Below are 21,476 nucleotides of genomic sequence, written 5' to 3'. Positions count from 1 at the left end.
ATCTCAAATGCCTACTATATGACAGACCTGTACTGGGATGTTACAGTGAAAAAGGTATAATTGGCACCTTTCAGGGGACTTAATTTTCTAGTAAAGCATAATAAAAATTAATATTTGTATCATACTTTACAAGATGTTTCCATATATACTAATCTAATATATTATCTTTAATAACTATGAGAGATATTTATTACCTCTGTTTTGCAGATAAGCAAAGTAAAAGTTTAAGTAATACATCCACTGTCACAGTGATTAAGTTGTGCTTCAAACAGACATCTTTCAACTTCAAATCCTATGTTCTTTCCAATGTACTGTATTCCTTCTTATATCCAGAGAGCAGCTTTTGGTTCCTTAACATGCTATAGTAAATGTTAATAAAGATAAATGAGCAACATACAGCTTTGAATGAGAAGAAAATCATGCAAAAGCCAATATGTTAATATTAGCATTATTAGCAATGTTAATATTAATCTTAGCATTAATGTTGGGTAACTTTCCATTTTAGAAATTAACCTTTTAGGAAGCTCCTTGATTATCATCAGATTTACATTTTGTTGAGCCAAGAAAAATATTCTGTGGTGTTTTCCTTCTTATTTTGTAAAAGTATTGTCTTCCCTAATTAGTTAACAAACTCTTGAATGGTATCTTGTATTTATTGTGTATTACTCACTATTGGGCTAGGTTCTTTAAAAGGTGCTTGGCACTCTTTAATAAGAATTTGTCTGGGAAATAAATGCCCCCCATTTTTTCTTACATTTGTTTTTAAATTTTTTTTTAATTGAAGTATAGTTGATTTATAATAGTTTCAGGTGTACAACACAGTGATTCAGTATTTTTATAGATTACACTCTGTTTAAAGTTATTATAAAATATTGGCTTTATTCCCTGTGCAAATGCCCCTTTTTAAAAAAACGTATCTTCTAATAAAGTTAGTTTCTGACTTTCTCTTTTATAAGAAAATCAGTACAAGTATTTTCTAATCGTGTTTTTCTGATCTAGACTTCTAAAGCACAAGGATCAGATAGCTCTGATCAAAGTGAAATCTGCAAACTACAAAATATCATTAAGGTAAGGTGGATTGTTGGAACAATGGCTGTTATACATCTAAAATTTGCTTATTAAAAGTATAAGCCTAGGGGCTTCCCTGGTGGTGCAGTGGTTAGGAATCCGCCTGCCAATGCAGGGACACAGGTTCGGGCCCTGGTCCGGGAAGATCCCACATGCCACAGAGCAACTAAGCCCGTGTGCCACAACTACTGAGCCTGGGCTCTAGAGCCCTCGAAACACAACTAACTTTTTTTTTTTAATAGAAAGGGGAGTGCCAACAAGGTCTCCATCCCTACGGAGCAAACACGTGCATAGTAGATACTGTTTATATTAGAAAGCAGGAGAAATAGTACTGCCACTAGCCTCTATTTTACTTGCTAGTTAGTAATTTTTTGCTGTTTTTATATCTTCTCCTTTATGGCACCTTAAGTATATAATAATATCTGTCTTTCCAAAATCATTTGGTTTTGAATATTTATTTATTAGGTAGTTTATATTTCATAAGTGTCTATCTTCTGTTGTATCTCATAAAACAGTCTTTATTAAAACAATTCTAGGGTCACTGAAATTTCAAGGGTTAGGGTTAAAGGATACTGACAAAATACAATGTTAATATTATTTATTGTAAACAATTATTTTCCCTTCAGGGTGGAATTTTGCTAGTTTGTGTCAATTATTTCCTTCAAGAGACGTCTCAGTTACATATACTTAGCACGGCAGTGAATTGTTTTTAGTATGTAAATTATTGTCATGTATAGAATTTTTTTAGTTTTTGGTTTTATTGTTATTACAATACCAGTGTGGATGGGTTCCTCATTCAGACCTGGCTTTGAATCCTGGCTGTACTAGTTACCAGCTGTGCTGCTTTGGGCGAGTTACTTAACCTTTACAAGCTTCTGTTTATCATCAGTGAAGTAGATATCATAATACCTCTCTTGTAGGATTGTTTTTGAGGTTTAAATGTAAACTTCTTTGTCAAGTACCGGCACATAAGTAAGTGCGTAGGACTAAAGAATAACTTTACTTGTCTTCTCAGGAAATAGAAGCTAATTTATTGATTAGGATTCTTGGCTACAAGCAACAAAAACCATCTCTGGCTAAGTAAAGCATAAGAGGATTTATTAGAAGGAGCCAGGTACTCTGTCCACAGGATTGAAGGAAAAATTGAGCATTTTGGCCTCAGGAAGGGTAGAAATTAGACCAGCATCAGAGATCTAGGTAGTGGGACACAGTGGATAGGCTCTCCAGGGTGCAGCTATTATAATGCTTCTGGTCTAACAAATTTCCCTCTTTGAAAGACGCAGCTGAATATCCAGGTTCCTAGGATTCCCTCTTTGAAAGACGCAGCTGAATATACAGGTTCCTAGGAGAGAGATCGTGGTCTCAACTTGGGTAGCGAGACACCTTGGTTGACAGTTTAGGGGTCCTGTCAAGACTGAGAGAAGGAAAGACTGAGCAAAAAGATAGGTATACTAGGACAACAGGAACAGATTGGCCAGAAGGTGGACACTGATATTGGTGGAATATGTCATTAGCAGGAGAAGTTCATGGTCACAGATACTAAAGAGAAAAAGATATTTTTGCTTGCATTTTGTTTCAATTGTTTCTTGCTGGTGTCCCCTCATTAAAAGTAGAAAAACTGCTTTTAAGTCCCAAGAAATGAAGGAGTGGGGTCTTTTAGAATTGTCCAGATTTGGGGCCTGTATTTAAATTTTTTCACCCTGAGCATGTTCAGAGAATTAGTTTTAATAATATGGACTTTTGGACAACAATGAAATAGTTTAGTTAAATTCATTTATTTTAAATGTGGTTAACTTTGTTTTTATTTTTTAAGGAACTTAAACAGAACCGAAGTCAGGATATTGACAACCATCAACATGAAATGTCAGTATTGCAGAATGCACATCAACAGAAATTGACAGAAATAACTCGTCGGCATCGAGAAGAATTAAGTGACTATGAAGAACGGATTGAAGAACTGGAAAATCTGTTACAAGAAGGTTATTAATTTTGTTAGTTTAGTGTATTAAATGACATAATTAAATGATAGACTTAGCTGATGTAAACTTGGTCAAAGTTCTAAGGAATGAGTAAATGACTGGTTCTGCTCATCTGCCAGAAATTTACAGCAGCACCACTATTGTCAAGATTCTCAAAAATGGAAAAGCCCTTTTACCTTTGTGGTAAATAGTTATAATACAGAGATTTCTTTGCATTGTTTGGTGTGTTTTTACTTTATTTCAAACTCAGATACAAAGGCTTTTTAGTATTTGATTCAAATAATATCTTTCCTTAACTATTTATTTGAAAATGCTTTGTGTATTACGGTAATTTAACTTTTTTTAAAAAAAGACTTAATTTTTTTAGAGCAGTCTTAAATTTATAACAAAATTGAGGAGGTACAGAGATCTCCCTTATACCCCATTCCCCCACATGCATAGCCTCCCCCACTATCAGTGTCACTCATCAGAATAGTACATTTTTTACCAAGGCACATCATAGTCACCCAAAGTCCATATTTATCTCAGAGTTTACGTTTAGTGTTGTACATTCTATGCATTTGGACAAATGTATATCATCATAATATCATACAGAGTATTTTCACTTCCCTGAAAAACCCTCTGTGCTCTGCCTATTCATTACCCCCATCCCACCCTTAAAACCACTGATCTTTTTATTATCTTCATTGTTTTGCCTTTTCCAAAATTGTCATATAGTTGGAACCATAGAGTATGTAGCCTTTTCAGATGGACTTCTTTCACTTAGTAATATGCATTCAAGTTTCCTCCATGTTTTTTTTTAATTTATTTTTTATTGAGGTCTAGTTGTTTTTTTTTAAAATATTTATTTATTTTGGCTTAGTTGCACACACAGGATCTTTGTTGCAGCATGTGGACTCCTTAGTTGCAGCATGTGGGCTTCTTAGTTGCAGCATGCATGCGGGATCTAGTTCCCCAACCAGGGATCGAACCCGGGCTCCCTGCATTAGGAGCACAGAGTCTTATCCACTGGACCACCAGGGAGGTCCCTGTTGAGGTGTAGTTGATGTACAATATTATATAAGTTTCAGGTGTACACTTCCTCCATGTTTTTTCATGGCTTGATAGCTCATTTCTTTTTAAGCGCTGAATAATATTCCATTGTTTGGATGTGCCACAGTTTTTTTACCCGTTCACCTACTGAAGGACATCTCAGTTGTTTCCAAGTTTTGGCAATTATGAATAAAGCTGCTATAAACATTCTTGTTCAGGTTTTTGTGTGGATTTAAGTTTCCTGCTCCTTTGGGTAAAATATTAAGCAGTATGATTGCTGGATTATATGATAAGAGTATCATATTTGTTAGTTTTGAAAGAAATCATTAAACTCTTCCAAACTGGCTGTATCATTTTGCATTCCCACCAGCAGTGACTGAGAGTTCCTGTTGCTCCACCTCCTTACCAGCATTTGGTGGTGTTAGTGTCCAGATTTTGGACATTCTAATGAGTAATATTATCTCACTGTTATTTTAGCTTTTCTTTTTAAGCCTTCCAAGTTCTGAAGTCTGTTAAATCTTTAGTTGTATATAGCAGGCTATTTGTCTCTTGGTACTTGACATTTGATGTGTCCCTGATTTTATGTTTATGTTCTAGGTGGCTCAGGAATTGCAGTAACTGATCACTCTAAAATCCATGAGATGCAAAAAACTATTCAAGTTCTACAAGCTGAAAAAGTAGAGTCTACAAAAAAAATTGAAGAACTTGAGGATAAAATAAAAGGCATAAATAAAAAATTATCTTCTGCAGAAAATGACAGAGGTGTTTTGAAGAAGGAACAAGAACGACTAAGTGTGGAAAACAGACAATTACTTGAAGAATGTGAAAGCTTGAAACTGGAATGTAGTAAATTGCAGCCTTATGCTGCGAAGCAAAGTGATACTGTGACAGAAAAGGAAAGAATTCTTCCCCACAGTTCTTCAGTAGAAGAAGAAGTGTTCAGATTGCAGCAAGCACTGTCTGGTATAAAATGTTTGGAACTTATTTCTGATTGGTGTTTCATTTCATACTAGTTGTTTTCAGAGACAAACACTTGAATAATTGAACACTATGGAAATGAAGTATCAGTGGAAATGACTATGTGGAATTTGAATAGAATTGCTTGCTTTGGATTCAGTGCCATAATTAATAGATCACAAATAGGATATTTCTACTAAAAAGGGTTAAGAATTGGCTAGGTTTCTTTCAGCCTCCCTTCTTCATCCTTTAAGTGTTCACATGGAACTCCTTGACTTAGGAGGCTATGTAGATTTCTGAGAAATGTTTATGTAAACATTTTTTGGGCAGAGGTTACCAAATACTTCCTGTAACTCATTAGGGCCCAGACCCTCCAGTTAGAGAATGCAGCCTATCTTTTTCAAAAGTCTATATTACCTTTCAAAATGATCTGTATCTAAGCAGACCTAAGAATAATAAGAGCCACAGGTCTTCCACCACTTACTATGCTCAAGATGATATTTAGTTACCGTACCAGTGTTCTAGGTTACAAAAAATAAATATTGAATGAAATAGGCCAGACACCAGTATTTATTTATGCCAGGAAAACATAATGGGAGCTCTTCTACTGAAAAGATGCATTTTATTTTTCACTCTGTCCTCTTCTCACAATATGAACTCTCACTTTATGAACTCATTCCTGCTCTAGAGGTTTCTAGCCCTTATGTGCTTGTGATACCTCCTGCCTGCCCCTTCTGTGTTCCTTACTTAGTTGTTTATCGTGAGCTCCTGACCTGGAGTAAATTTAGAGTTAGGCTCAAAGTAGAGTGACCCTCTTCCTCCCCTCTTCCTTTCCCTACCTTGGTGATTGGTAGCATTTACCACTCTCCCAAAACAGAAAACTTGAAGATATCATTTTGCAAGTCCTATAGGTTCTATTTCCTTGACTTCTCTCTGGCTCAGTGCTATTTCAGGATTGTGTCCCAGAGGAGCTCTAGGGTTTCTCATAGGTGCCTCAGTATTGGGACTGCCATGAAGACAAGGGAAGGCTGTGTGGTGTGGTTCTGGACGACTTTGTCATTTGACCTCAGAGTAGCTCTGTTCTTCTCAAAATAAATTTATTTACTTAATATATTGGGTGATCCATATGAGTTTATTTGCTTTAAAAACAAACCGGCTGCTCTAGTCCTTCCCCTTTTCTCCATTTCCACTGCCACTGAATAACTTCAGCCAATTATAATTTCTTTTTGCCTGTTTAACTATAGCAGTCTCTTAGTAGAGCAGAATAGCATAGTGGTTAAGAACATGACTAGGTTGGAATCCAGCTCCATCACTAACTAACTGACCTTGGACAGTTAACTAACATCCCTATACTTTGGGGTTTTCATCTCTATGGTTGGGATAATAATACTATCTCATTCGTGGTTGTAGTAGTAGGATTTTATGAGTTACTAGCTGCAAAGTTCTCTCTAGAACAGTGTCTAGCCCATAATAAGCATTATAAAAGTGTTACTTATTATTCTCTGGTGTCCATGGTTCCTTCTTCAATCAATATGTTTTCTTTCTGCAGCCAGAATGATTTTTCAGAAATGTAAAGCAGGTCACTTCCCTGATTTTAGTACTTTGTGGCTCCCTGTGAACTTCAGGATACAGTCTAAACATCTTAGTTGGACATACGGTGTCTTTCATGATCTGGTCTCTGTCTACCTCTGCAGTTTCAACTCTTCCCATTTTCCTAACATTCTAAGCTTTAGCCGTGTTGAACTTTCTCTGTAGCTCGGTAAAGCCAGCAATGTTGTCTCTAAGCTCTGTTGCCTTTGCATTTGTTGCTTTTTCTGTGTGGAGTGTCTCTGTTTTTTCCCCCCACTAACTCTTAATATATTAAGATTCAATAGAGGTGTTGCATCCAGCAGGAGGTACCTAGCGCTGCTGCTTCCCTGACCCCATTCACCCCACTCCCCTGGCCCTCCTAGTCTGGATGAGTTGTTTGGCCCTTTTGCTCTGGTAGCACCTGTGCTCCCTGTATCACACTGTACTGTTCTCATGTGTTTCCTTTTTTATCTTCCCCTCTAAATTGTAAGCTTCTTGAGAGCAAGCATGGACTAAATTTTTCTATCTTGTTTAGCAACTCACATCATAGTAAATGCTCAGTATTTCTTGAATGAACATTGAATGAATTACTTCAGCTGAAATCATGGTATTTTGTCTTTGTGTTCTTCTTCTAGAACTACTTCTATTTGTGGATCTATCTCTAATACCAGATTGAATGGTCTTTTTATTAGTAGTCATGTCTAAGTCACTTTAGAAAATTGAGAGATTATTTTATTATTGTGGTATAACATATTGTGATATAACATACCAATATGTGGTATAACATATTGTGGTATGATATACATTGTTTTTTCTTTTTTCTAGTCTTAGTCCTTATACTGTTTCCTGCTACACAGACTAATCAACTCATTTTGAAATGCAGTTGTTGTTAATGTTGTTATCTGGGCTATAACTTATGACTCATCCAGAATACAGTTATAAATTCTTTCTTATACTAGTCCATAGAATTGGATTTTAACATAGTTTCTGACTGACATTTATATTATGACTTCTTTGGTATAGTCAAAATAGAAATACAAAATAGCAAAAATACATTTCACTGTTAGGGCTTGCTAATTATGCTTATAAATAACATTTTAATTGGATTTCATTTGTGAATTTAGTATAGGAGATAATTATTAAGTTATTTTAAAGAATTTTAATGTCAGATCCATTGTTGTTTTTACAGATGCTGAAAATGAAATAAAGAGACTGAGTAATTTAAACCAGGTAAACTAATTTTTAAGAGAGAAAGCTTTTGTCTTCGGTTTACCAAGAAGAGGGATTTTGATTATTTATAATTACTTATTTTGTGTTTTTTACAATTCATGTGAACTTATGCAAGGAACTTTCATCTTAGTAATTTTATGTTTGCTGATTAGTAACAGAATCTTTTTGCATCATAAATTGACATAATTTTAAAAGTACATAATTGAAAAATGCAAGTATATTTCTTTGAAGGTAAATTTGACAAATGATACCTATGTGTAGACAGTGGAAGCAGATCCTCTACCAAAGTGAGGAATGCATTTTGATTTCCCTTAAAGAATTCAAGGAGTTTCTTTTTTTTTTTTTTTAATGATTACAAGTTATTTTGTAAATATATTTACATATTTTTTCAAATATAATAAAGAAATCCTCTTTAAGAATGTCTATACAATGACTGGTTTTAGATGGTCCAGTGTTTTATGCTTATAATTTTTATATATCACTGAAGAGTAGAAATGCACAATTGTATAGCTTGCCTGCTTTTTTGTAAACTTTAAATTTCTTGTTATTTGAAAACACAGTGTTTTAACATTTTTATAGGATAACAGTCTTGCTGAAGACAATCTGAAACTTAAAATGCATGTCCAAGTTTTAGAAAAAGAGAATTCATTACTGAATCAAGAAAAGGTGGGTGCAATAAATATGGGGGCAGAGTTAAAATTGTAGGTCATAGCAAAGGGCCAGTTTATATCAAAATGGAGTATTTAGTTCTTGAGAGTCCTGAGGATAAAGCTGATCTCATTGATGCTGGTTCAGGCCAGGTTGAAGTACTTGGGCAAGGTTCATAGTATGAGAGGCTGGGCAGAGTTTACGTTTAAAGATAAGCCAGTAGGCATACAGATATGAGCAGAAAAGATAGGTAAAGGCTCTGTTTTGGTTTCAAATGAGGTCCTGTCAGCAGCAACATACACAGGTGGGTCGGGAGTCTGGAGTGGCATATACTATAGTAACTATACACTACTTAATATGCCCCAGAATATGTCTGGTGTGGTGGACAGGAATTTCTTAATTCCTGGTGAGAGGTAAAGAGTGACGTTCTCAGTGGTAGAAATATGTATACTGGTAGCAAGGATGGAATAAGATTCTGTAATGCATTGTTGGAAATGGGGAAAGGTATTTTTATGTTTGTACCACTTAGGGGGTAAGTCCTTGGTTAAGGCAGCTTCTTAAATATAGAACAGTTGTAAGCTGGTATTATTTATTATTATTACAGGCCACTGTCTCAACTCAATTAAAAATCTTAATTTTTAAAAAAGTAACACATATTTCCTGATGTATATGTTCAGTAATACATCCTGAAAAACTTCAGACAGTACAAATACAGTATCCTTCACACTTCAGTTGGTTGGTGTCTTCCTCAGAGGTGTTTTTGCTTACCAGTTTCTTGTGTATCTTTCCAGACTATGTCTATGCATATATGATTTTCTATATATAAATATCTTTTAAAAAAATACAAATATTAGCATACTATATATACTGTTCATGCATACCTTAATATTATATTATATTTTCAGTATCCTTGCACATTAGTATATAGGCAGTGTTTCTCAAAGGGGCACTGTTGGCATTCAGTTGGGAGAATTCTTAGTTGTGTCCTCTGCATTGTAGGTTCCTTGCCCCCACTTTTTCTACCCACGAAATGCCAGTAGTGTCTTCCAGTCATTTTTTAATTACTATATTCTATATGTTTCCTCTGTTCTTTTCTGCTTCCATTGCATTCTGCTCATTCAGTTATTCCTTTCTCTAACTGGTCTAAGTGTATTTTGTAGTTTGCAAATCTCTGCATGTATTCTGATAGGGCCTGTAACCTCCTCATGTTAATTTTGGATTCTGTAGCTATTCCCGATTAGCTGTTTCTCCTTTCTTTTGATGTTAGGTAATCCATTGCAACTCTTGCTTGAATTCTGTCTGCTATGGGTCTGCTCACTGGTTAAGAATGCCAAAAATACCTACAAGGTCATGTGCATTCTTTTTAAAAAATATTTTATTTTATTTATTTATTTATGTATTTGGCTGCGTTGGGTCTTTGTTGCTGTGCACGGGCTTTCTGTAGTTGTGGCGAGCGGGGGCTACTCTTGGTTGCCGTGTGCGGGCTTCTCATTGTGGTGGCTTCTCTTGTTGCAGAGCACGGGCTGTAGGTGCTCAGGCTTCAGTAGTTGTGACTCTTGGGCTCAGTAGTTGTGGCTTGCGGGCTCAAGAGCGCAGGCTCAGTAGTTGTGGTGCACGGCCTTAGTTGCTCCATGGCATGTGGGATCTTTCCGGATCAGGGATCGAACCCGTGTCCCCTGTATTGGCAGGCGGATTCTTAACCACTGCGCCACCAGGGAAGTCCTGGTCATGTGTATTCTTTAGATCCACATGACAAAAAATTTTGTGGTTCTCTTCTTAGAATTTTATTTATTTATTTATTTGTTTGTTTATTTTTGGCCACGCTCCACGGCATGTGGGATCTTAGTTCCCTGAGCAGGGATCGAACTTGCACCCCCTGCAGAGGGAACACAGAGTCTTAACCACTGGACCACCAGGGAAGTCCCTTTTGTGCTTCTCTTTTTTTTTTTAATTTAAAAAAAATATTTATTTATTTGGTTGTGCCAGGTCTTAGTTGCGGCAGGCGGGCTCCTTAGTTGTGGCATGTGAACTCTTAGTTGTGGTATGCATGTGGGATCGAACCCGGGCCCCCTGCATTGGGAGCGTGGAATCTTAACCACTGCGTCACCAGGGAAGTCCCTGTGGTTCTCTTAATTGAACAGATAACTCTAGAAAGGCATAAGAGAATGATATTTCCATCTTGCTGTTGCGGTTCAGAATAAACTTTTGAATTGGAAGAGATTGAGAATTGTAAGGCAGATGTTCTAATATAGTTTTCATTGGTCTCTTTTGTAAGGTATATATTAGACTACTTATGAAAATTTGAGATTCTTATTTACTTTAAAATAGATTCCATAGAAGTTTGCTTTTAAAAATCTCTGTCAGTGAATGATGTCTTTACAGTGATAGAGGGTTTATCACAAACATCATATTCAGAGGTTGAAATAATGTTGAAGCATAGAGAACTGTCCCATGTCTGGGATTTTGGAGGAAAAGCATTAAATACAAATAGAACAGAGCATAGAATGTGCTTTTAAAAATCACATACAGGTGTATCTTTAGGAATGTTAGGTTTGAGAGAGGGGAACCTAGTCTGTGCTTAGGTTAGAAGGTAAAAAGGAAGGAAAGGAGGGTTCTTTCTTGGGTCAAGAAAAGGTTTCATGTTCTGACAGAAGCCAGTTATAAGGGAAATTACTTTTATGAGGGAAAAGAAGCCTTTTATTTTCTAATTAGAGAGGACAAACTTCAGAGCAAATGAATATCGTTAGTTTACATTTTTGCCTGGGGCTGTTGGTGGTGACATTAGGGATGGAAGTGAAGGGAGCTGAAAGGCTCTGGACCTTTTGAAAAGTATGTGTGTTGTGGGGGTGGGGAGGAGACGGAAGGGAAGCAGCAGTGGGAGTGGGAGTGGGAAGGCTCTCAAATGGGGGAGTTTTTGTGTTAAGAAGTTGGAGCTAGAGGACAAACTTACAGTTGTTGCATCTTGTCTAGGACTATAGAAATGTTTTGCTTGAAGCTGCAAATAAAATTGTACATGAATGAAGGCTGTGGCTTGTTGAATTTTATGTATTATTGCTGAGGTATTATTCAATAATGTTTCCAACACAGAGCATCTAAAAATATATTCCCAAGTTTTGCTTATATATGTATATTTTTAATCTTTTGGTGTCTCTTCTTCCAATTGATAGTATGTGTTTTTTTCCCCTTTTTTCATTTAAGGAAGAACTGCAAATATCACTTTCAAAATTGAACAATGAATATGAAGTAATTAAAAGTACAGCTGCAAGGGACATGGATTTGGATTCAGAATTATGTGATTTAAGACGTAATTTGGAGGCAAAGGAACAAGAGCTCAATCAGAGCATTACTGAAAAGGAAATACTAATAGCTGAGTTAGAAGAATTGGATAAACAGAACCAAGAGGCTACAAAGGTAACAATATATTATATTAAATTATATTTTATGATATATATATTTTTTTAAATTTATTTTATTTATTTTATTTTTGGCTGCGTTGTATCTTCATTGCTGCACACAGGCTTTCTCTAGTTGCAGCGAGTGGGCTTCTCATTGTGGTGGCTTCTCTTGTTGCGGAGCATGGGCTCTAGGTGCACAGGCTTCAGTAGTTGTGGTCCGCGGGCTCAGTAGTTCTGGTGCACCGGCTTAGTTGCTCCGCGGCATGTGGGATCTTCCCAGACCAGAGCTCGAACCCGTGTCCCCTGCATTGGCAGGCGGATTCTCAACCACTGCGCCACCAGGAAAGCCCTATTTTATGATATATTAAAGACAGTGCAGCAGCATGTTCTACTCAGTGGACTGAACACTGGATTAATAAGCAAAACTGGCGTGATTTAATTTCAGTGATTTAATCAATATTTCAGTTAATTGATGCTCAAGTTGTAGAGGTTGGCAAACTTCTTTTGTGTTAGATAGTAAATATCTTTGGCTTTGCAGGCCATGTAGTTGAAGTTGCAGCTACTCAGCTCTGCTGTTGTCATATGTAAATGAACGAGCCTGGCTCTGTTCCAATAAGAATTTACTTACAAAAACAGGTGCAGGTGTGATTTGGCCCATGGGCTGTACCTTGTTGTCTCCCCGCTTCAGTGTTTAAGAGTTGAAAATATCACTTATCATTTATATATATGATATAACATATATCATTTATCCTCTTTGCTTTTAAGTTCTAATCTCTAAAACAGTTAAATAGATTTACTGTAAGATAATTAGTAAATAATTTTGTTGGGAATTTTTTAAAAGTTCCCAACAAAATTAGAAGGATTAGAAATGTCTGAGGATTATTCTTGTATTATGTGTGACATTTTATAAAGTTTCCTTTAGGTACTAAAATGAGAGAATGTTTTAAAGTTACCATGCAAATTAATTTTTCTTTCAGCACATGATTTTGATCAAAGATCAGCTATCAAAACAAGAAAACGAGGGAGATAACATCATCAGTAAACTGAAAAAAGATCTAAATGATGAAAAAAAGAGAGTTCATCAACTTGAAAATGATAAAATGAGCATTACTAAAGAGTTAGACATGCAGAAAGAAAAGTTAATTCAAAGTGAACTGGTACTAAGTGATTTACATTTAACCAAGCAGAAGCTTGAGGATAAAGCAGCAGATTTAGTAGATCAGCTAAATAAATTGCACACAAAAAATTTAAACATCCAGAAGGAGAACTTTGAACTTCAGGAACATATTAAACAAAAGGAGGAGGAGCTTTCTAGAGTCAGGGATGAGTTAACGCAGTCTCTTAATCGAGACTCTAACAGTAATTTTAAGGATGACTTACTTAACGAAAGGGAAGCCGAAGTGAGAAACTTAAGGCAAAATCTTTCAGAAATAGAACAGCTCAATGAAAATTTAAAGAAAGTTGCTTTTGATCTCAAAATGGAAAATGAAAAGTTGAATTTAGCATGTGAAAATGTAAGACATCAGTTGGAAGAGTCTATTGCTGGTAACAATCAGATTTCTCAGGAAAAAAATGCTATTGTGGAGGCTCTAAAAATCGAGAAGGAACAGTTAGAAGCAGAATTGTGTCAGGCTCAAAAGAGGCTGTTGGAAGAAGCAAACAAGTATGAGCAAACCGTGGAAGAACTGTCCAGTGCGCGTAATTTGAGTATCTCTGCTTTACAGCTGGACCATGAGCATTTAATTAAACTCAATCAAGAGAAAGACTTCGAAATAGCAGAACTCAAAAAGAATATCAAGCAGATGGATACTGATCATAAGGAAACTAAGAAAATTTTGTCATCTAGCTTAGAAGAGCAGAAGCAATTGACCCAACTTGTAAATGAGAACGAAATTTTTATTGAAAAACTTAAAGAAAGAACTTCAGAGCTTCAGGAGGAATTAGATAAGTATACTCAGGCCTTAAGAAAAAATGAAATTTTAAGGCAAACCATAGAGGAAAAAGACAGAAGTCTTGGATCCATGAAAGAAGAAAACAATCATCTGAAAGAAGAGTTGGAACGACTCAGGGAACAGCAGAGTCGAGCTGCACCTGTGGCTGAGCCTAAAACCCTTGATTGTATTACAGAGCTAGAATCTGAGGTGAATCAGCTGAATATATTAAAGGATAATCTTAAAGAGGAAATAAAACATCATCAAAAGGTGATTGAAGATCAAAACCAGAGTAAAATACAGCTGCTTCAGTCTTTACAGGAGCAGAAGAAGGAAATGGATGAGTTTAGATACCAGCATGAGCAAATGAACGCCACACACACCCAGCTCTTTTTAGAGAAAGATGAGGAAATTAAGAATTTGCAAAAAACAATTGAACAAATCAAAACCCAGTTACATGAAGAAAGACAGGACGTTCAAACAGAGAATTCTGTTATTTTTCAAGAAACAAAAGTTCGGGGTCTTAATATAGAAAATGGAAGTGAAAAGCATGATTTATCTAAAGCTGAAACCGAAAGATTAGTGAAAGGAATAAAAGAACGGGAATTGGAGATTAAACTTCTAAATGAAAAGAATATATCTCTAACTAAACAGATTGATCAGCTTTCCAGAGATGAGGTTGGTAAACTAACTCAGATTATCCAGCAGAAAGATTTGGAGATACAAGCTCTTCATGCTCGAATTTCTACAGCTTCATACCCCCAGGATGTTGTTTACCTTCAACAACAGCTGCAGGCCTATGCTATGGAACGAGAACAGGTACTAGCTGTTTTGAGTGAGAAGACTAGGGAGAATAGCCATCTAAAAACAGAATATCACAAGATGATGGATATAGTTGCTGCAAAAGAAACAGCTCTCAATAAGCTGCAAGATGAAAATAAAAAATTGTCCACGAGGTTTGAAAGTAGTGGCCAAGATATGTTTAGAGAAACTGTTCAGAATTTATCTCGTATCATTCGAGAAAAAGACATTGAAATAGATGCATTGAGTCAGAAATGTCAGACCTTATTGACAGTTTTACAAACATCCAACACTGAAAATGAGGTTGGAGGTGTTAATAGTAATCAGTTCGAGGAGCTTCTACAGGAACGCGATAAGTTAAAACAACAAGTAAAGAAAATGGAAGAGTGGAAACAGCAGGTAATGACTACAGTACAAAATATGCAACACGAGTCAGCCCAGCTCCAGGAGGAGCTTCATCAGCTTCAGGCACAAGTTCTGGTTGACAGCGATAACAACTCTAAATTGCAAGTGAACTATACTGGCCTGATCCAAAGTTACGAGCAGAATGAAACCAAACTCAAAAATTTTGGGCAGGAATTAGCACAAGTTCAGCACAGCATAGGGCAGCTTTGCAATACCAAAGATCTTCTTTTAGGAAAACTTGACGTTATTTCACCTCAGCTCTCTTCTGGATCGTCGCTTACTTCCCAGTCAGCAGAGTCTCTTAGAACAACTAAGTCTGATGTATTGAGTGAGTCTTCTAAACAAGAAATAGAAGAGCTAAGAAAATCACTGCAGGAAAAAGATGCAACAATTAGAACTCTCCAGGAAAATAATCACAGATTGTCTGATTCGATTGCTGCTTCCTCAGAGCTAGAAAGAAAAGAACAGGAACAAACTGATTCAGAAATTAAGCAGCTCAAGGAGAAACAAGATATCTTACAAAAGTCGCTTAAGGAAAAAGACCTCTTAATCAAAGCCAAAAGTGATCAGTTACTTTCTTTGAATGAAAATTTCACTAACAAGGTGAATGAAAATGAACTTTTGAGGCAGGCAGTAACAAACCTGAAGGAGAGAACATTAATCTTAGAAATGGACATTTGTAAACTAAAAGGGGAAAATGAAAAAATAATAGAAACATCCAGGGAAAAGGAAACAGAATATCAAGCATTACAGGAGACTAATATGAAGTTTTCTATGATGCTTCGAGAAAAAGAGTTTGAATGCCATTCATTGAAGGAGAAGGCTCTGGCTTTTGAGCATCTACTGAAAGAAAAAGAGCAGGTATGTTCTGGATGGCGTGTTGTGGGGAAGTTTGGGGTGGAGGAGATTTTTTAGTGTGCTACTTTATTGATGTTCTTTGAAGGGGAAGATGCATTGGTTCATTTAGAAATATTTATTTCAAGGTATTGTGATTCATTCAAAATAAGTTTTCCTCAGAGGCATCTGCAAGTTTCTCCCCCAAATTACTAGATATTTCCAAATATTTTTAGTTCTAGATTAATTTTTTTACAGTCTAAGTAGAAAAAGTTTAGAAGCAGTTAATGTTTTTCTTTAGAAAATAGAAATGTGATATAAGAACTCTGAGGTTACTGCAGTTTAATCACATTTTAGGCATATTTCAGTAACTGCTGGTTTTAGAGGTTCTTATATATAAAGGGAAGCTCTGTGAAATACATGCTACATCTTTGACAATGATCTGAAGTACGAAATACATTTTACATTGTGACACAATAAGCATTTGTGTGTGTGTGTGTGTGTAAAACTGAAACAAAAGTTTCAGGAATCAGAAATTACCCTTACTATTTGTGATGCTCTCTTAAAAAAAGGAAGTGCTGGATGACCCATTAAATTGATTTTTATGAATCATTCACAGCCTGGTATTTGAAAAGCGTTAGCTATGAATAGTACTTTTCACATAAGTAGACTCAATAAATATTCTAATCCCAGTTGTGTCATTGTGTGACTTTGGGTGTGTTTTGACTTTATTGGTTTGTTCATTCACCCATGAAAAGGAAGGTTGTATTGGTTAAAAGTGTCAGTAGTTTTTTGTGTTTTGTTTTTTTTTATTTTTTTTTAAATTAATTTATTTATTTTTGGCTGTGTTAGGTCTTCGTTTCTTTGCGAGGGCTTTCTCTAGTTGCAGCAACTTCATCGCAGTGCGCGTGCCTCTCACTATAGCGGCCTCTCTTGTTGCGGAGCACAGGCTCCAGATGCACAGGCTCAGTAGTTGTGGCTCACGGGCCTAGTTGCTCCGCAGCATGTGGGATCTTCCCAGACTGGGGCACGAACCCGTGTCCCCTGCATTGGCAAGCAGACTCTCAACCACTGCGCCACCAGGGAAGCCCGTGTCAGTAGTTTTGATATATTTAAATGTTTACATTCAGTTGATATTAGATTTTGATAAGAATGTATTGAAGACCCAATACATCATGCTGTGATCAAAGCTGTGGACTCTTTTGATGTAGTGCCTTTTTACTCTTATTTCTGTACTTTTAGTGGTGGAAATTTAGCAAAGAAATGAGGCAGAACAATGGAATATTCAACAACTGCTTCTTGAGTGTTTACATGCTGCCGGGCACAAGATACAAAATGATTTAACTTCTTTTGCCAATTAAATTCTCTTCTAACAGTCTCGGATTAAAGTTTGTGAAAGCTTGATGTAGTTTTCACTTGATAAGAAAAGTGTTGCCTCATTTTCCCCTTCTTTGTCATCTGATTAAATAGGTACACTGATGTATTGAGTTGTGCTCCTCCTTTCAGGAATAGCTTCTTAGCTTCTTATGGTACTGATCTATATTCAGTATGAAAAAGACTGGTAGAGGGTAGAAGCTTTCTATTGCTCACTAGCCAAAATTGGGTGTAGCATCTTAGGGCTTATAAGAGTATAATGGAGGAGAGGAGGACAATAAAGTATTCTTTTTATATGTTTTTTCCTATTGTAGTTTTAGCATCTTGTACAGTCTAATTCTATTTCATTGACATTTATAGATCCAAAGTGTGCAGATTTAATTAAGGCTCACCTACCTTTAAGGAAACTTTCCTAAGTTAGTTAAGTTGTACTTAAGTATTGTATTACTTGAGGGTAATTAGCATAAACTAATTGATTTCTTATAATACTCTATATAATTGAAGAATACCTTTATTTTGAATATAACAACATTTTTCTTTAGGGAGACAGGCGTGTTCTCAACAGGAGATCTTCAACTCTTTAATTGTCGAGCATTTCTCTAATATGAAAACAATGTTTAACTGAAAAACTGTTTGGAAAATATTGGCCTTCTTTTCCAGGAGGGGGTGTTGAGATAAAAGGAACAGATGGTTTTATGTTTTGGTTTCAGTGATTTTTCCTGGGGGACGTGTTATATATTCTTAAAGAAATGGAAAGTTTACATGAAAAGGTAAAAATGATTCCAATCTATAAATAGATTCAGACGATATGCACTTTTCAAACAGAGAAAAGAATTGGCTGTAAACAGTCTGACACTTTTTTGTGCTTTTTAGAATTCTAGCTATCATCTTAAATTCATGGCCCTACTTCTGCAATGAACGGTTATCTTTTTTTTCCTGCCATCTTTAATATATTGTTCTTGTATGGAAGGCATTCAGGAATAAATTTTCCTAACAGTCTTAGCAAGATAACATTCCAGAGTTGCTTTCCTTAAATTGTTGCCAAAATGTTCTTTTAAAATAGGTTGTGCATGTGAAATGACTTCCCTTTTTCTCCTGTGCCAGCAACTCTACAGTTACTTTCCCTAACAACAGTTGCATATGCCTGATGAATAGACACACACACACACACACACACACACACACACACACACACTTTTGGATGATTTGGAGGTTTGTGTGTGCTTTGTTGTGTAGGGTAAGTTTGAAGAGATTGTGTCTTTTGAGTTCTTTTTGAAGCATTTTAAATAAACTTTTCCTTTAAGAATAGTTTCAGATTATTAGAAAAGTTGGAAAGATAGTACAGCGTTCCCATATACCTCACACGCTGTTTCCCTTATTTTTAACATCTTATGTTACTATGGTACATTGACAACAACTAATGAACCTTTGTAGATACATTAATAGTTTATTTGAATTTTCTTAATTTTTTAGCAAATGTCCTTTTCTTGTTCCATGGTCCCATCCAGGATACATTATAGTTAGTTGTCATGTCTCTTTAGGCTCCTTTAGACTGTGATGGTTTCTCAGACTTTCCTTGTTTTGGATGACCTTGACATAGTTAACTGAATTTTTAAATTATTTAATGAAGAAATGTCTTTTTTTAAATGTGTCTTTCTTTAAAGCTAAAGTTATTTCTTTCCAAAAGGGCAAGACTGGGGAGTTAAATCAACTTTTAAATGCAGTTAAGTCAATGCAGGAGAAGACAGTTATCTTTCAGCAGGAGAGAGATCAAGTCATGTTGGCCCTGAAACAGAAACAAATGGAAAACACTGCCATACAGAATGAGGTATACTTTCACTTTAAAGAAATAGTGATTCAAACACTTAAGTCTAATAACTCTTAAATAAGAAAACTATAAAGATTATTAATTAAAATGAATTTCTCTTAGGTGATTTTTTCTTAGTCTTACTCTGATGCACTTTAGTAGGATTTTGATCTCCCAAAGTGCATTCTGTTTCAGTTTTCAAGCAAAAACCATGATCTCATCATTATGTTTTATACCTGAAATTAAATTATACCTCAAGAAAAGAAAAAGATGGCATATCTTGGATATAAGAAAAATTTCCTACCCACAAAGTATGAAAAAAATGAGATTTACTGAAAAAGTGGCCTGTCACAAATAGCCTAGTACTTTGTACAATTCCATTTTCCATTATAGCCACAGGGAATGAGATCTTACAAAGTAAACCTTCCAAATGAATATTCAAGATGATTTCAGGAGCCTTTTTTCTTAGCATAAATATATCTTGCAGTATGAGAAATTAGTGTACAATTAATACACTTCAATAATGGGGAAAGATTTGATAACAGAGTGGCTTGTAGGAGGGGAAAGGGGGAGCATTTTATGGAAGAAAAATAAAAGAAATGTCCTCTACCTAGGTTCAACATTTACGTGACAAAGAATTACGCTTAAACCAGGAGCTAGAGAGATTGCGTAACCATCTTTTAGAATCAGAAGATTCTTACACCCGTGAAGTTTTGGCTGCAGAAGATAGAGAGGCTAAGCTAAGAAAGAAAGTAACAGTATTGGAGGAAAAGCTAGTTTCATCCTCTAATGCAATGGAAAATGCAAGGTAACTTTTTCTTTTCTTTCTTTTTTTGTTCTTTTTTTTTTTAGTATTAACGTTAATTAAATACTTCCTGAGTGTCAGACTCAGAATTTTTCATATGCTACCTTATTTTATCCTCACAAAATTCATTATCTCCATTTTACAGACTAAGAAACTAAGGGTAAAGAGGTTTAATAACCTTCCCAAGGTCAGGCACACAAAGTGCACATGTAGGTTTCACACTTGGGTTTGTAACCCTTATCCAGATCTGGCATTCAAACTGAGGTTTCTCCAAATCTTAATTGTTATCCTAGGTAATTGCTTCTCATCACTTTAGGAGGCTAGACTTAAATTCTGACTGATTTAATTAGCATTGTCAGGTTCCCCAAGAACTAATTTAATTTATGTGATTTAATTTTTAATCAAGTGATCTAAGGTTGAACAAAGTTTGGATATTAGAAAGGAGAGAGTAAAGGAAGTAGCAAGGGACAGGCCTAGGTCAATGTGAATTAACTCCTGACTTCTTAGAACTTTTGAGTGACCAGGTCCCTGCTTATATATTTTTAAATTTTATTTCTCTCAATAAAATATGTTTTTTTTTTCTTATTACAAAAACATATTTTCCACTTCAGGAAACTCACATAAACCAAAAGAACGTAAAGCCACAGACTCACTCATGCAGAGATAATCTTTTTTTGTGCCTTTGTATGCTTCTGTGTATATGTGTCTATATTACATATTATTTTCTTAAAGCAAAATTGAGATCATACTATTTATATTATTTTGTAACCTGCTTGTATCAGTTAATAATATGAATATGAGTACACATTAAGCCATATGTTCCTGCAGTATCATTTGTGGCTGCATAGTGTACCATTATTTGGATTTGCCATAATTTCTTTAACCCACTCATTTATTATTGGACATTTAGAGTGTTTCAACTTTTCAGAATTACTAAGAGTGCTGTTTTGTTTTTTATATAAATTTATTTATTTTATTTTTGGCTGCACTGGGTCTTCGTTGCTGCGAGTGGGCTTTCTCTAGTTGTGGCGAGCGGGGGCTGCTCTTCGTTGTGGTGCACAGGCTTCTCACTGCAGTGGCTTCTCGTTGTAGAGCACGGGCTCTAAGCACGTGGGCTTCAGTAGTTGTGGCACGTGGGCTCAGTAGCTGTGGCTCATGGGCTCTAGAGCGCAGGCTCAGTAGTTGTAGCACACAGGCTTAGTTGCTCCGTGGCATGTGGGATCTTCCCGGACCAGGGCTCAAACCTGTGTCCCCTGCATTGTCAGGCGGATTCTTAAGCACTGCGCCACCAGGGAAGCCCAAGAGTGCTGTTTTGATAACCCAAAATAGGTATTTTTGTGTTGATGACAGATTATTTCCTTAGTGTAAATTTTAAGAAATGGAAATTCTGATCGAAACGCTGTTTTTAAAACATTTGAAATGTACTGCCAAATAATCTTCCAAAAAAATCATGTCCATTTATCTTCCCATTAGTTGTATGTGCATCTTTTTTTTTTTTTTTTTTTTTGGCGGTACGCGGGCCTCTCACTGCTGTGGCCTCTCCCGTCGCGGAGCACAGGCTCCGGACGCGCAGGCTCAGCGGCCATGACTCACGGGCCCAGCCGCTCTGCGGCATGTGGGATCTTCCCAGACCAGGGCACG

General features: G+C 36.1%; 1 protein-coding gene and 1 non-coding gene across 6 annotated transcripts in view; one reads left to right on the top strand and one right to left on the bottom strand.

Moving 5' to 3' along the window:
* The window catches only part of TRIP11 (thyroid hormone receptor interactor 11), a 65,506-nt gene that overhangs the window by 16,218 nt on the left and 27,812 nt on the right, over positions 1 to 21,476 (top strand). For 4 of the 5 annotated variants that reach the window (XM_007105042.4, XM_007105041.3, XM_007105044.3 and 1 more), the window contains 9 exons: positions 1,000 to 1,068; positions 2,882 to 3,047; positions 4,677 to 5,042; positions 7,795 to 7,835; positions 8,415 to 8,501; positions 11,682 to 11,894; positions 12,856 to 15,876; positions 18,911 to 19,051; positions 19,645 to 19,838. In XM_007105042.4, coding sequence (XP_007105104.2) covers positions 1,000 to 1,068; positions 2,882 to 3,047; positions 4,677 to 5,042; positions 7,795 to 7,835; positions 8,415 to 8,501; positions 11,682 to 11,894; positions 12,856 to 15,876; positions 18,911 to 19,051; positions 19,645 to 19,838 — 4,298 coding nt within the window. The remainder of the gene's footprint in view (positions 1 to 999; positions 1,069 to 2,881; positions 3,048 to 4,676; positions 5,043 to 7,794; positions 7,836 to 8,414; positions 8,502 to 11,681; positions 11,895 to 12,855; positions 15,877 to 18,910; positions 19,052 to 19,644; positions 19,839 to 21,476) is intronic. The other variant, XM_007105043.4, reaches the window with a different exon arrangement.
* TRNAR-CCU (transfer RNA arginine (anticodon CCU)) lies at positions 3,998 to 4,070 on the bottom strand. Its single transcript has one exon. It is a non-coding gene; the product is annotated as a tRNA-Arg (tRNA).

This window comes from Physeter macrocephalus, chromosome 11 (genome assembly GCF_002837175.3).
Source record: "Physeter macrocephalus isolate SW-GA chromosome 11, ASM283717v5, whole genome shotgun sequence".
In the NCBI taxonomy this organism is placed as follows: Eukaryota; Metazoa; Chordata; class Mammalia; order Artiodactyla; family Physeteridae; genus Physeter; species Physeter macrocephalus.
The sequence above is the reverse complement of the archived record's forward strand: the minus strand, read 5'-3'. Positions and strand labels throughout refer to the sequence as shown.